The 15,561-nt window shown below is 34.7% G+C and overlaps 3 protein-coding genes across 5 annotated transcripts; all 3 read left to right on the top strand.

Moving 5' to 3' along the window:
• Positions 1-210: 210 nt before the first annotated feature.
• Positions 211-1,874, top strand: LOC140984965 (uncharacterized). Of its 2 annotated transcripts, none has more exons than XM_073452677.1 (2): positions 211-770; positions 955-1,874. In XM_073452677.1, exon 2 carries the CDS (start codon positions 969-971, stop codon positions 1,530-1,532), a length of 564 nt encoding a protein of 187 aa, XP_073308778.1. In that variant the 5' UTR covers positions 211-770; positions 955-968; the 3' UTR covers positions 1,533-1,874. The 2 variants fall into 2 exon arrangements, with proteins under 2 accessions (XP_073308778.1, XP_073308777.1); XM_073452676.1 differs by having other exon boundaries at positions 214-584; positions 955-1,872.
• A 4,560-nt stretch (positions 1,875-6,434) lies between these two features.
• On the top strand, positions 6,435-11,567 carry LOC140984331 (arogenate dehydratase/prephenate dehydratase 1, chloroplastic-like). 2 transcript variants are annotated; one of them, XM_073451652.1, is made up of 11 exons: positions 6,435-7,170; positions 7,885-7,952; positions 8,035-8,127; positions 8,216-8,416; positions 8,801-8,893; positions 8,956-9,051; positions 9,605-9,682; positions 9,750-9,839; positions 9,935-10,002; positions 10,565-10,646; positions 11,235-11,567. In XM_073451652.1, the coding sequence occupies exons 1-11, from the start codon at positions 6,912-6,914 to the stop codon at positions 11,289-11,291; spliced, it is 1,185 nt and encodes a 394-aa protein (XP_073307753.1). In that variant the 5' UTR covers positions 6,435-6,911; the 3' UTR covers positions 11,292-11,567. The 2 variants fall into 2 exon arrangements, with proteins under 2 accessions (XP_073307753.1, XP_073307754.1); XM_073451653.1 differs by having other exon boundaries at positions 6,437-7,170; positions 8,813-8,893; positions 11,235-11,561.
• A 736-nt stretch (positions 11,568-12,303) lies between these two features.
• On the top strand, positions 12,304-15,051 carry LOC140984330 (glucan endo-1,3-beta-glucosidase 1-like). Its single transcript, XM_073451651.1, has 4 exons — positions 12,304-12,728; positions 12,836-14,116; positions 14,603-14,630; positions 14,744-15,051. Exons 1-4 carry the CDS (start codon positions 12,662-12,664, stop codon positions 14,892-14,894), a joined length of 1,527 nt encoding a protein of 508 aa, XP_073307752.1. The 5' UTR covers positions 12,304-12,661; the 3' UTR covers positions 14,895-15,051.
• The last annotated feature ends 510 nt before the right edge of the window (positions 15,052-15,561 follow it).

Genomic DNA, 15,561 nt, shown 5'->3' with positions numbered 1-15,561 from the left:
GTGAGGTTAGCTGGGATCAATCGTTTTCTTCCACATTTCCCAATCAAAATCCAGTCTTTTATGAAACTTCTGAGAACTTTTTGTCTATTTATTTATTTATTTATATTATATAATAAACAACCCATACGCCCACAAATATATATTAATATATATCTGTGTGTGTGTATAAATTTAAAAACCACTTTCGGAAAATCTTTACAACTATGACACCTTCTATTTTTTAACCAGAAGGGGAAAAATGGGATCTTGACATGTTTGTTTTTATGAGTTCATTCAGAAAGTCCCAAGAAGAAGTGTGACCCCAACTTGCTCTCGCTCCTTTATCTCAATCACATACTTTCTGTGGGCGTTTTGGACTTTATTCCTGTAGAAGAAAAAACCCACCTTTCAGATTCAACCCATATTTGCAGATAAGAGTGAATAAATCCACAGAGCGGTCGTATTGAAACGCATATTATCATTTTAGAAGGCCATTACTTTTAATTTGTTTTGGCCATTTTCTTTGCAGTTCCTGCTTTGAGGGCCAAGGAGAGTTAAAGCCTCTGTCACGTATATCCCTCAGGATTTTGTCTTTTTCCCGTCAGGTGCTGCGACAGACTCGTTTTTTAAGTTCTTGATATTTGTATTTTTCTTTGGAAGTTTGCATTTGTTACAGGGAATTTTACATGATTTATCCCCACCTTTTCCCTTTAGGAGGGCTAACCAATCACAGTGCAAATTTGAGATAAAAATTGCGCAAAGACGTGTTTTTTTCTAGTTATTAACCAAAGGTGTGATTGATTGTTCCTCATCATATCCTCTTTATGCTTGCACCCCCTCCGTCTTGTTTCTCTCATATAAAGTGAAAGACTGAAATAAACGGCCTGCTTTTTTGTATACATATAATTACTGGATTTGTTGATTCGAGTTGCATTTCAAGATTTCGCTCCCACTGTTTGGCACTGGTCTTTTCAGCTGTAGCGGCGAGCATGGCAGACTTGTATGGTGGTAGAAAGCCATTATTTAAAGATGAAGACCTTCAAGAAGAGGAGGTGTGGCCTCTGGTGAAAGCAAGAGAAGATTCGAACTCAAAACCCCGAAAGAACCATTTTTCCGGTTCTTCATCATCAAATGCATGGCGCAGCGCCGCTCCGCGGGCCATCAGAAGGGCCGAGGACGGCGGATCCTCTACAGCGTGGACGGAGCCTCAGCAGTCATCAGCTCCTGTGGACATTCCGGACCGGTCCAAGATTTCGAAGAGAATGTCTAACAAAAACTTGTGGGATGATACATCTGGTGCACATGACAATGATAACGATGATGATTATATGGGATGGAAGAATCGCCATGGTTTAGTTGTTGATGCAGATAATTATGATGATGATGAAGAGGGTAATGAAATGGTCCCACCACATGAATATTTGGCAAGAAGGCTTGCTAGTACTCAGATTGCTTCGTTCTCCATGTGTGAAGGTGTTGGAAGAACTCTCAAAGGAAGAGATCTCAGCAAATTAAGGAATGCCATTTTAACCAAAACTGGATTTCTGGAATGATATTTTTCCTGTCTCAGAAAAACAGTTTATTCACAACTTTTTTAAAATGTAAAATTTTGCAAAATATATCCCTGTTTGACAGTATTATCGTCCATTAGCCTTGCATGATCAATCTTTTTCAGCAATAGCAAGTGAAAATGTGAAATGTTCCTACCCTTGTTTACTTTTGTGTTTCACATTCTAGGGTCTATGTTATTTTTATTTTTTGTGATTTTTTTTTTCAAAAGTATTTTTAGTGAATATTTTATAATCGTTTATGCACTCAATTGTTCCAGAGCATAATTTTTTGTTGTCAGACTGGCCCTCTCCTTTTTGGGTTTTTGTTTCCTTTGGTGGTGGTAATGTAAAATGTGTTACATATATAATATATATATATTTGTATGATAGATTTTTTTTATGGGCTTCTGTCTCTGTTTCGAACTACATTTACCTTTTATGCCATCATTCTTCCATTACCATACTGTGTCTGATAAAATTATGCTACTTTGCATATGCCTTGTGGTTTCTGTTATGTTTAGTGTTTCTTTTTTGGTTTTTCAGTTAAAAGATCAACGATGAATTCCCGACGTCCTGTAGTGTCCTGCTCTATTTTAATTTCTAATCACAAACGCGCGGCTAAACCTCGATGTCCAATCTAGTTATTAATGGCAACTAGTCAAATATGAATTGGATTATTTATTATTTCGCAGCCGCCTTGTATTAGTTTTTACATATATTTGTTATCTTCCATTGTGCATTGGTCATGTTTAGAAAGTCCCGGCCCAACCTTCATATATGCGTAAGCTCATTAGAAATGATAAAATGGACAAGAAAATATGAGAGTAAGAAAAAATGGTATGTGACGGGCCTGCTTTTTACCATTTAGTTTTGCTATGGGATTGGTTGTACAGTGCTTAGGAACAGAATAAAGGGTATCTCTCTCGAAAAGAAGGTTGCTCTTTTGATGTGACAATAACAAAAAGATGTATTCTTTCCCCTACCTCCTACGCTTTGTTCAAAAGTTGGAAGCCTTTAGGTAGAGATGAGTAAATGCATCGAGGAAGTTTCTTTACTTCCTTTTGTTTTCTTTGTATTTTTCAATCTCTTCACATAAATGAAACAACCATAGTGGAAGAAAATAGGTATGTAGGGAAGTAAAGTATAGCGACTTGCGATTTACAACTTTGCGAACTGGTAGCTACCGTAAATGCTCTAGTGGGGCAGAATTACTGGTGCACTAGGTTTCTGGTAAAAATGAAAAATAAAAAATTCCTCCATTCTTGAAATGAGGCGTCTGCCCTGATCGCACTGCTGGGTTTGCTCTATCAAATGGGATTATAGGCAGATCAGAATGTACCTTCTTCATCTGTAGTACTAAACTATGCGACATATAGCCGATTGTGAGGTGTTTACCTGTGACATTCAGGAAATAAATATTCATATCATATAGAAGTTAGTTATAGTTAAAGAAAAACAAACCATTAACTTAAATAGTCCCAGGATTTGAATTCCAATGTAGCTGTACAGGCATCCTGATTTTGTAAACGTGATATTGGCACGGCTCAATCAAATAACCGAGCTCTACATTGGTAGAACAACGGCTTTCTAATTGAACTGGACCAATATCTCGTATTAGTATACCATAAGGCTTCTGTCACTCTACCATTCTCTGTCTTGTCTGGCTTATAGATACCTCACTCCAAATGGTATCGATCATCATCTCATTGACAACAGAATACACAGAACACAGGCCATCGATTTTCAACCAAATGAACCATGGATTATCAGTTAAATATAATCGGTGCTTCCACAAAGAACTAAACTTTTATGAAGTCACTCCATGAAATGCTGCCACTATATATAGGAGGAGAGATGGAAATAGAACTAAGTTGAAATGAGTGCATTGGGTGGGGTTGTTATTTACAGAACAGAAGCAAGCAGGCATTGAATTTGCCAACAACCCAAGAACAAAAAGGAGGGTATATTTACTCAAAAGCTAAGTAACAAAGAAAAAGCTCACTGGAGCTAATCTGTAGCCTCCATGAATATGCATTTATGAGGTGCTGAAAAGTCTTGCTAGCACCTGCATTTAAATTTCAAATTGCAATAGTTAATTCTTGGTATTTCCTCTGTTTTCTTGGTTTTAAGGGTCTCGTTTTTATCTAAACAACACCAAATTGTTTCTGTGAAAGACAATGTTGTATCTACAATTGAACCAATGTGGACCATTTCATTGATTCATTCCATCCTAGATGAATTGTCACCTTCACCTCTTGTACACATTTTTACACCTTCAATCCCAGTGGGTTTGTATCTGATACTGCTACATAACCATCTATCTGTTTTTTACACCCCCACTTTGTACTGTTTTCACGGGAAAATATAGTGAACTGTGAAAAGCATTAAATTTGCTTTGCCCCACATTTCATACCTACCTAAACTCAATTAGCATTTATTCATTTATCACACACTAGCCCGACATTGAAAATTGCATAATTTATTACATGTATACAGAATATTTGATGTATTAAAAATTTAAAATGTTATATTTAACTAGTCGGTGGTGCCACACATGCATGCCAAATAAATAATATTGTAAAGATGATGCCTGTGATCCGTAAAAAATATGAAAAAAATATTTTTTTTAAAAAAAATTTATTGATTTTTTAAATTCAGATGTTATGAAAATATGTTTGTAAATTATGTAGTTGAAATATTTTTTGAATTACGAAAAAATTTCACCAACATGCTAAAAATTGATTATTATAAGAGGTTTAATTTTAATAGAATAGATAACATATATAATCAAAATGTTGTGATGTGGAAAGGCCTTAATGGATAAATATTACTATTTATGGAAGAAAAAAAATGAAAAGGTGACTAGTACATAAAGATAACTTTCTGCCTAAAAATTACATCAAATTATTTCTAAAAATCCGTGTGCGGAAAATAATACATTGTCACAAAGAAAAGAAGATGAATTTAGTTGCAATGTCAGAATCTATGCGGTCTACAAGAAGAGACAACAAGCTTTAAAACTCTTTTTTTTTAAAAAAAAATATAAAATAAAATATACAAAACATAAAAAGTAATGGATTTGTATTTTATCTTTTTCTCACCCTATTTATTACATTCGATAGTTTTTTTTTATTTATAGAAAACACATTCATAGAGAAAAATCTACCATGTATTTGATCACACGACAACCAAATAGGTAAATTGTCATTAGATCTTTCGAACGTCGATTCCAACTAAAGAATTTTACGAACTAAAATATGTACGACAGTCGACACTGTTGACAAATCTTCGCATATATTGTAATGATAAAAATTACATTCAAATTGTTGACCTGTCGCACACCATCTACATGTAAATTAGGTTTTATGTATAGTATTATATGAAATATAATGAGATGTAGAGTAATTTTTATTTAAAGTTAATATTTGNTTCGCATATATTGTAATGATAAAAATTACATTCAAATTGTTGACCTATCGCACACCATCTACATGTAAATTAGGTTTTTATGTATAGTATTATATGAAATATACTGAGATTTAGAATAATTTTTATTTAAAGGTAATATTTGAATTTTTAATTTATTATAATTTTTTAATCACTGATTTATTGTGTTTTGTTTTATTTTAAAAATAATGATATATATGAGAAGTGAGATTTTGGTGGGGAAATTTCGATGTCATGATATATGTCATAGACCAAATGCTGTTACTATTGATGTCTTCAGACTTAACTTTAACAACAATAATAAATATTATTTAGAATTAAAAAAAATAATATATTTGTGTTGAAGGTAATAATTGTCTTGTTCGAGTAAACTATCGAAACTTGGATTGTTGTATGATTTAAAAAATAAGAGCAACATCGTTACTTTTTTGTAAAGAAAACTTATAAAGAAATATAAAATAATATATTACCATTAACTAAAGAAAACTTATAAAGAAAACCTATAAAGAAATATAAAATAATATTTAAAATACTAAGTTGACAGAAAATGTATTTTAGAACATTGAAAAAAAAACATATCAAAAGACTAAAATATTTTAAATCTCTCGTTTTTTATATTTTAATAGTCATTGTGTACATACAGATGTGTCTACGAAATATTAAAAAAATTCAATAAATTTTTATAAAAGTATAGAAAGATATAATCGATTGAGACCATATATTTCATACATTAAACACAAATTATTAAGGAATCTGAAAATCTTGAACAATCTTTTATTTCTTACAAGATTAAGTGACGTTAATGGGTAGTTGATGGTTCCATTATCAGACAATCACTCCTTAACTACAAAATATATTATATATATTTATTTGAATTTAAAAAAAAAATTAGTTTTTATCTTCAAATTTTAATATATGTAAATAGATATTTCAAATCTTTAGACATTTTATATTTTATGTCCATGTCATTATTAAATTACAGGGATATTCAATAAGGTCATGCATTGTTAAAATCAGGTTGCATTTCCACCCTCTTGATAGAGTGTAAAATCATAAATTAGTATTTTAATTTAATTTTCTCGAAAAATAACAAAATTCTGTGTAGCAATTTATCAAATTCAGGGGAAATTGATTCTTTGTGATGTGTTTTTTTTTTATTTTTTACGATTTTATCTATATTATCAAATTTTAATATCGGTTCATTATCTTTATTAGTATTATTATTATTTTTAATTAAGTGACATTTATGTAATAGACGTGACAAATTTTTTATAAAACATTATCAAATACTGAAATTTGATAAGAAAGAATTAAATATTCATGATAAATTTTTTTTTTGTTTTTAGTTGACTCGTTTTTTTAAAATTAAATATGTTTCTTTCTCTGATATAATATAATTCCCCGACCATTATTGAAAAAGAAAGAAATAAGACAACGTGTATATTTATAGCAGTAGGGTCTCAGAGCTGTCAGGGGGGCCTCGCGATGGCCACGACGCTGCCAGATGATCACCAACCATCTCATCCCTTCCTCAATCCTCCGCCGCACCCTTCCGCTTCAAGATACCCACCACACCCCACCTCTATTGTCCATCCCCATGTCCACCCGCCAACACTTGAGCTGGCGGAAATGATACATCGATGCTCACGAGTATAAAACGTGTAACCAACACTGTCTACCTACTCCTCTTTTCTTTTCCTGCCTGCTTTTCAAGATTTCCCAACAAATCATTCAATGTTCTTGTTGCGGGAATTCGAGAAACCGAACTTTTCTGACTACATTTCCATTTAACAATTCAAAACCCATCTGAGAAGAGAAATTTATTTACAATCCTGTCAAGACTCTGTTAGTTCTGTTGGGAATTTTCTGTTTCTCTCATGAGTTTTGTTCATTCAGATACAACACTTTGGATCGGGGTCGGGACCGCGAAAGTACATGGCTTTGAAGGCTGCGCATATTGTTTGTGGTTGTAATAGCGAGAAGTCCACCACGTGTCCTCAAATAGGCGTTTCGTATTCCTTGCATAGGCAGTCTACTTTCTTGAATTTGAGGAGTCAGAGGAAATGGGAATGTCTGTCTCACAGGGCAATCACCCCCGTGGAAGGTGAGATCCCCTCAACTCCTGCGGCTGTTGAAGAGGCCACTGAAGTTTCCCTCGCTGTGGGATTTCATCATGATTTAAATTATCTTCCAAGTAAGTGCATCCCATTTTTTATGTGAAAATAGTATCTTGAGCATAGGTTTGTTGGATTCGTTTGAAAACCTCATTCTTGTCAATGGAGGAGGTGTCCGATCGATATTTTGTGTTGATTTAGAATTAATTATTGGAAAACATGTGACTTCCACGAAATTTATCAATGTTTTGGGTAAGTTTGTCATTGTAATGTTGGATGGATCTATTTTTTCACTAACTTCTGATTTGTAATGTTTATCTGGTTGTAGTTGTAATATTGCTTTTCCATCTGTGTGGTACCAGGCCTGTGGATTTTGTTTATATGTGTCAAGAGGAAATATGCTGCTTGGACTGCCTTTTGCTCGTAGTATTTAGCATGACATGCTTTGATTGCCATTGGGATGTTCGGTTGCTGATTCTAATCATTTTCATGCGCACATAGTAGAGAAGACCAAGCGAAATTATGCCACGACAATAATGACATTGGCGTTTTATTTTTAAAATTAAACAAAGAAGTTATTTCCTTCTTGAGCCAGATTGATCCTCATTTTTGGGAAAAATTTATTAGGAGTGATGATTATTGAAGTCTAGGATTATGTGAACTGTCTTTATACCTGGTCAATATAGAAATGCCACAACCATCACATGTTCCAGGTTGATTTTGTTCTACATTGATGACCATTTTGGTTATACTGTTTCTTTGCATGTACTATATGAATTATGTTTCAAATGCAGAACCTTTGTCTGCTAGTAATGCTATTTCTTCTTCTAGTGATGGATCAAAAGTTCGCGTTGCATATCAGGTAATGTTAGCTATAATTCAATCCATAACTTTGCTTGGATTTGTAGTCTTTTATTCTTTGAAAGATCTACTTTCTTAAATAGGGGATTCCAGGAGCATACAGTGAGGCTGCTGCATTAAAAGCATATCCTAAGTGCGAGACTGTTCCTTGCGACCAATTTGAGGCTGCATTCAAGGTTATGATGCTTTTCAACTTATCCTTTTACTTTCTTTCAATCAAGTAACTTTCCTCTTGCCTTCACGTTGCTGAGTTCTATTTCGTAGGCAGTTGAACTGTGGTTGGTCGACAAAGCAGTTCTTCCTATTGAGAATTCTGTTGGTGGTAGCATCCATCGGAACTATGACTTGTTGCTTCGGCATCGGCTTCACATTGTCGGGGAAGTTCGGTTAGTTGTCAATCACACCCTTCTAGGCTTGCCTGGGGTCAGAAAGGAGGAGCTAAAGTGCGTCTTGAGTCATCCACAGGTGATAATTTCTTCATCTTTTCTACATTCATGAATTCATGTGCTTTATCTGCATTGTACTACTCTTCAAAATCTTTGGTTGGGTGCAAACAAATCAAGTGCGGTAATGGATTCCAAGATTAGCTGGAGTTATTTCATTACTCGGTTTTATGTTGAAGATAAAAATGTTTCAAGTAGGCGGTGTAATAGAAAAAACCATAAACTTAAATAGCTTTAACAAATTAAGTTTCTTAAGCTGATAGAGAAAGTCCGACTCTTGTATCGTGCAAGGAAAATTTTTTCTTTGTTTGTTTCCCTGATTTACATTCTTCCTGGAAATTTAAGCAAAAAGTTGTTAGATGTTGTTTCAGGCCCTTGATCAGTGTGAGATGTAAAAAGTTGTTAGATGTTGTTTCAGGCCCTTGATCAGTGTGAGATGTATCTGAACAAGTTGGGTGTAACCAGAGTTAGCACAGATGATACCGCTGGTGCTGCTCAGGTACTCTTTTGAGATTCGTTTGTTTGCAAATTTTATTTGATTCTGCATTGACCCGATGACAGATTATAGCGTCCGAAGGTTTTAGAGAGACTGGAGCTATCGCAAGTTCTCGAGCCGCAGAAATCTATGGACTGAATGTTCTTTCTGAAAGAATACAGGTGAAGTTTTGGTTTAGAATCTTGTCTAACAGGCCCTTTAATCGAGTCATGTCATGGTTTGTTTTCAGAATTCGATGCAACACTTTTGAACTTTGGTCTCTGAACCCAAAATGGTATGATGCACTTTTAAAAAAAATTGTATGACATGCCATCAAGGAGTTTGATCGAAGCATTAATTGGTCGTGTATTGGCCTATGATATATATGCATATGAGCACACTATTAATGTATTGCTTCTTGAAATCAAGATGACTGCTTTGCTTGATATTACTTGTTTGTGTTCTTATGGAATCTTCTGCCAGAGGGTGCATGGCACATGAGTTGTTTGATTGGGATTGAATGAATCATGATGATGGTGATGAAATAATGAGATTTAATTTAATCACGAGTTGCTGATATTCAAAGCGAAACTCGTCTTTAGATGAAATTTTGATGAGCACACGCCCACTGCATTTGTTCTTCCTTCTCCCGCTCTTTTATTTCTTCCTATAAAAATATTAGATGACTATGCAAAAAATATCCAGTAAGAGTTATTTATGTGATCTGCCAAACAGGATCATTCAGACAACATTACTCGTTTTCTAATACTTGCAAGGGAACCTACAATCCCTGGAACAGATCGACCTTATAAGGTATTATTTCTTTAATCAGCCTCTGACTCTCTGTTGGTTGATCAAACATTTCGGTCTTTCTTTATAGACTAGCATTGTGTTTACTCTGGACGAAGGACCTGGAGTTCTATTCAAAGCCTTGACAGTCTTTGCTTTGAGGGGTATTGATTTGTCAAAGGTAAATTTTAGGTGTGATTTTCTTTGCAGTCCTTGTGCCTTTTTCCTGTTTATTAAATTATGATAATTATATTTGATTTTAACGATAATCTACAGATTGAGAGCCTGCCACAGAAAAGACGGCCTTTGAGGGTTGTTGATGACTCTAACAGGGGGAGTGCCACGTGAGTACCACTTTATTTATTTAAGTACAAACTCTTACTAAGTCATGTATATGATTGCACACTTAATGCTAGAAAATTGTCTGGTCAGCTTCCCGAAATCTTTAAGATGATTACTAATTTCCAATAAGGATCTTCGTTGAACTCGGCGCTTAAAATTGGTTTATATTCTTTTTATTTGTCACACACATGATCTTGGTAGGTTGTGTTTGACATATAAAAATTTCAAATTAACCTTTGCAAATGTTTGTAATCGCCAAACCATGCTATTTTTTTTATTCCTTTTGTTGCTATGTGCAGCTGGGATCGGCTGAACGTATGTTTATTCCTCATTGCATATTCCATTTTCTGATATAATTCTCTTGTATAAACGCATTAAATATGTTTCTCATTTTAAAGAACGACTAATGAATATCATCAGAGCTATATATCACACAATATACTCTGTAATCCTTGTAATTCATTTTCGACATTCAAATCACTTTCGTATTTCCATTAGTGGATTGTTTCCTTCCTAAAACTTAACATCATTCTCCACGTAGAAATGACAAAATCCTAATTGCAGATACTTTGACTACCTCTTTTACATTGATTTTGAAGCTTCAATGGCTGAACCTCGCGCCCAGTACGCACTTGGCCATCTTCAGGTCTGTATTTTACATGTGTTGTTCGTGATTTGCATTACATGCATTTAACTTGGTTGAATATAAGATTGGTAAACAAAGAAAACGTTATGGTGGCATCTCTTTGTTGGTAAACTGCGTGATCCAATGCTTTCTGCGCTTGCTATTCTTTATGTTCATATTAGGGGTTTAAACTAGTTGAATCGAGTAGAATATAAAAAAATTAAGGTTCGAATTAGATAGCTCGAACTCGACTCACTCAATGTCTGAGAAGTTAACTTTTTTTGCTCGAATTGGAACTCGAGCTCGAGTTCGGATTCAACTTAAGATACAAACATGTTTGAAAGCTATTTGAACCAACACTCATAAAATAAATACTCACGTCGAGCCAGATATTCGAATTCGGGTTCGGCTCGAAAACAGTTCGAGTGTTTTTTAGTTCAGCTTGGAATTCTATAATTTCATATATTAATAAACTATTCATCAACCTAACTCGAAAAGTTCGCGAACTAGCTCGATTCATTTACACATCTGTCCACTTACACGAAATAGTTTTCCAGTACTATCTAAATGCTAAAAAAAACCGTGTGTTTTTGTTGTTTCATGATGTAGGAGTTTGCAAGGTTTCTTCGAGTTCTTGGCTGTTATCCGGTAGATACAGACCCATGAAAAAATCAGCAAAGTTATTCACTTTTAACTTCGCGGTTTCCACCACATTTCTAATGATGGATCACAAGACGAACATTCGATTATTGTTTTACCTTGATGACTATCAACGCGATCGTTTCAGTTTGGACCTGTAATTTCTGTACTTTGCTTAGTAGATCAAACGTCCATTCTACGTTTCTTTTGCTAATGAACCACTACTTCAAAGTTCAAATGCGATACATATAGTCAATTCCAAATGCTCATTCTTGAAAAGAGTAAGCTAAATGTGTGACTTCATAATGTTTTTTTCCTTCCAATTATGTTGCTATGTCAGCGATATTACCATATCGATTGAATTTATCAAACTTTAGGAATGACACCCATGATAGGAAAAATTTGTTCTGGGTAATCTACAATTTGGCGTGATATCATAAAATATATTGGGAAGCAAATCTTTGTGAGTTTGAAATCTTGGACATATCTGTGAAGGTAACGTGCAACATATGTTGATTGAATTTCTAAGCAACAATCACTAAACTATTATGAGACTTTTTGGTCTACGCGTAAAAATTATTTTTGCTACGTCACAAAGCATTTTGTTGGCAAAATAAAACCTACCCCATTCCTTAAATAAGACTCTTTCAATTCCTCCACCAAATTCCTTGGTCAAACAAAATCTCAATTATAATAACCTCTCTCACTGGGCCATTGCACCAATTTGCTATATAGTTCAAAAAGATAGGTTAGCAGTGCAAGATTTTGTAGAAAGGGCGTTATTGCCTTTTCGCGGTTAAGACAAAATAATCTCAAGGATACAGCCTGGAAGTCTGGGTGTAGAGTTTCAACGTTCAAGTTTTTATAAGGAGAGAGCCCCACCATAAGCTGACACCGGAACTCTAGAAAAAGTGTCCGCCTTCATATATATATATATATATATACAAATAAAATGGAATCCAAACAATGACTTATATATATAATATTCATATTAAACACTTTATTCCTTGTGTTTTCGTTTTGATCTGTTTGACCTCGCATTTACTTTTCAGGGACTTTTGGAACTTTCTATACCAGAACCCACCAAAAAGTAATTTCCATAATGTTGATCAAGAATTTTATTGTCGGTCCAGGAGGACATTATAGTCATTTGGGACTTCAGTTCACTGTCCAAACTGCAAATATAGCCTACTCAATACTAAAGTCACTTTCTTCCACCAATTCTCATCAATGCTTTTTATTCTATTTTATGCTTTGAGCCGTATAGTTTGCCAACTCAAAACTACCATGCTTTATTTTTAGTTTATAGAAATTTCAAATCTGTAGAAATTTGCAAACTAAATGCCGTTGGTCTTGGCTGGTACAGAACCAGAAGATGAATCAAGAAATCATTTTTAATGGAAAATCCTAAGTTGTTCTTCTTCTTTGTTCTTCTGAGCATTCAACTTTTTCTACTTTTCTCAGGTAAGATGATTTTTTGATTCAAAGTTCAATGCAAGAGACTTATTTTCTTTCGTTATATTGTACATAAATAAAGCTCATGGATGCGTATTTTTTTGTCCTGTGCGCAGAAATTAATGCGCAGCAAAGCAAAGATGAACCGTATATAGGAGTTAACATCGGCACAGATGTGTCAAATTTGCTATCGGCTACAGATTTAGTGGCATTTTTGCAGTCGCAAAAGATTACTCATGTCAGGCTCTATGATGCCGACGCCGAAATCCTCAAGGCGCTTGCTAATACCAAGATTAGGGTCATTGTCAGTCTGCCCAATAACCAGCTTCTTGCCATTGGCTCCTCCAACGCCACTGCCGCCACCTGGATTGGCCGCAATGTAGGAGCGTACTACCCTGAAACTCTGATCACCGGCGTGGCAGTTGGGGATGAAATCTTCACGACCGTTCCCAGTTCAACACCTTTGCTCATGCCAGCAATTGAGTCACTCTACAGTGCTCTTGTGGCTGCAAATCTGCATACCCAAATCAAGATTTCAACTCCCAATTCTGCTTCCATAATTATTGACCCCTTCCCACCTTCCCAGGCCTATTTTAATCAGAGCTTGGGCCCTGTTATTACCCAGTTGCTGCAGTTCTTGTCCAGGACACAGTCACCTTTGATGATGAATTTGTATCCTTACTATGTGTTTATGCAGAATAAAGGGGTTGTTCCTTTACATAATTCCCTTTTCAAGCCATTAACACCCTCCGAAGAAATGGTTGATCCTAACACATTGCTGCACTACACCAATGTGTTTGATGCCATGCTTGATTCTGTGTATTTTTCTATGAAGAATCTCAATGTTACTGATGTGGTCGTTCTTGTTTCCGAGACTGGGTGGCCTTCGAGGGGAGACTCAAAGGAGCCTTATGCTACAATTGATAATGCGGATACGTATAATTCAAATTTGATTAAGCATGTTATAGATCGTAGCGGGACGCCTTTGCACCCCGAAATTTCTTCTAGTGTGTACATATATGAATTGTTCAACGAGGACTTGAGGTCACCCCCGGTATCTGAGGCCAGTTGGGGGTTGTTTTACGCGAATGCAACGCCGGTTTACTTGCTTCATGTGTCGGGAAGTGGCACATTTTTGGCTAATGACACAACAAATCAAACTTATTGTATTGCCACTGATGGTTTGGATGTAAAGACCTTGCAAACGGCTTTAGATTGGTCCTGTGGACTGGGGAGGGCGAATTGCTCGGAAATCCAACCAGGGGAGAGTTGTTACCAGCCTAATAATGTTAAGAACCATGCTTCATATGCATTTGATAGCTATTATCAAAAGGAAGGGAAGTCCCCTGGATCTTGTGATTTCAAGGGTGCTGCCACGATCACAACTACTGATCCTAGTAAGTAAATTCACTTTAAAATTGCTGATATATTTACTTGTTTCAATGAAGAAATTCAGGGCATTGTCTCTATTTGGTGCGTATTTTCGATTAATGCTTCATTTAGTATTAAGCCGAGATTTAGTGTTTGTTAATTAGCTTGTTTCATCCATGAAAAAAAAAATATCGATTAATTTCTAAGACTTCGTCGACTAAGCTTGCACGGCCAAGATTTTTGACGATGTTCCTATTCAGGAGAAAAACATTATCTCATTTGAAACCGAGGGAAGGAAAAACAGTGAGGCAAATTCTTTTGTACACTGACTTTGCAAATTATAATGTGGATTCTGTTGTTTTCACAATAATAACACTTTTGTTCTATAATTATAGAAAGTTTGTCGCGAAGCGGCCATGTGTGGCTCCACATGTTATGTATGTATGCTCTCCCAGCTCTGATAAACTATAACCTGAACCATTTTCCTTTTTATTTGTGGGGATGATTTGCAGGTCACGGGAATTGTATATTTCCTGGAAGGTATGCATGATTCGTGTTACTTTATTCGTACTCTATTGTCTATTTCCCATTTCCCAATGAAAATGAGTTGGATTTGAAACCACCTCAGTGATTTCTTCTTTTAATGGATGCAGCAAAATGATAAGCAATAAGACTAACCAGGTTGTGAACTCAACACAAGCAAGCAGTGGTAATGGAGTGAGATTTATTGGCTTTCATTTCAAGATTTTGCATCTGATATGGGGCTTCACTTCTTACCTGTTTTATTATTCATTCGTTTCATGATGATAATAATGTATACGTATTAGCAAATAAACTTCTGGTTTAGTTTTGCTAGTGGTTGTTGGACTGCTAATCTATTGACCACCATGTTTGGTGTTACTGTACAAATTATGTCGGAACTTGTGAATCATTCCTTGGACGGGGAAATTATTTTCGTCATTGTCCCTACTATATTATTACTCGAGTTCTTTCTTTCTTGTTTTTTTTTTTTTGGAAAATAATTTTTTTAGTGTTTTGGATAATAAATAAACAAGTGTATGTATATATGAAAGTTAAAAATCCTAGCTTTTTATTACATGCTTAAATAACTACACTTTTTCCCAATTAAAAATTATCGGTTCCAATAAAAAATATACAACTCTTCAAAAAATAAATAAATAAATAATGTACCAGTTGAATCAATTTTATGTACCAATATATACAACTAATAAAAAAAATTATGTATGAAGATGATTTCTAGTACAGAAATAGTTGCAAATAATTTAATTTTCGCTAAAAATTTTGTGAGACGGTGTCACGAGTTAATTTGTGAGACATATATCTTATTTGTGACACTCATGAAAAAATATTATTTTTTATGTCAAAAATATTACTTATTATTATTTATATGAACATGGTTATTTTGTTTCAAATGACATTTTTTTTTATTTGTAACAATTATGTTTCCATC

Source organism: Primulina huaijiensis, chromosome 9 (assembly GCF_012295235.1).
Source record: "Primulina huaijiensis isolate GDHJ02 chromosome 9, ASM1229523v2, whole genome shotgun sequence".
Classification (NCBI taxonomy): Eukaryota; Viridiplantae; Streptophyta; class Magnoliopsida; order Lamiales; family Gesneriaceae; genus Primulina; species Primulina huaijiensis.
The sequence above is the reverse complement of the archived record's forward strand: the minus strand, read 5'-3'. Positions and strand labels throughout refer to the sequence as shown.

Bases quoted from the DNA above. Each gene is read 5' to 3' on its own strand.
- LOC140984965 (XM_073452677.1), top strand. From the start codon at position 969: ATGGCAGACTTGTATGGTGGTAGAAAGCCATTATTTAAAGATGAAGAC.
- LOC140984331 (XM_073451652.1), top strand. From the start codon at position 6,912: ATGGCTTTGAAGGCTGCGCATATTGTTTGTGGTTGTAATAGCGAGAAG. The intron at 7,171-7,884 runs GTAAGTGCATCC...TTTCAAATGCAG, and splicing joins TGATTTAAATTATCTTCCAA to AACCTTTGTCTGCTAGTAAT. The intron at 9,840-9,934 runs GTAAATTTTAGG...GATAATCTACAG, and splicing joins GGGGTATTGATTTGTCAAAG to ATTGAGAGCCTGCCACAGAA.
- LOC140984330 (XM_073451651.1), top strand. From the start codon at position 12,662: ATGGAAAATCCTAAGTTGTTCTTCTTCTTTGTTCTTCTGAGCATTCAA. The intron at 14,117-14,602 runs GTAAGTAAATTC...GATGATTTGCAG, and splicing joins GATCACAACTACTGATCCTA to GTCACGGGAATTGTATATTT. The intron at 14,631-14,743 runs GTATGCATGATT...TAATGGATGCAG, and splicing joins AATTGTATATTTCCTGGAAG to CAAAATGATAAGCAATAAGA.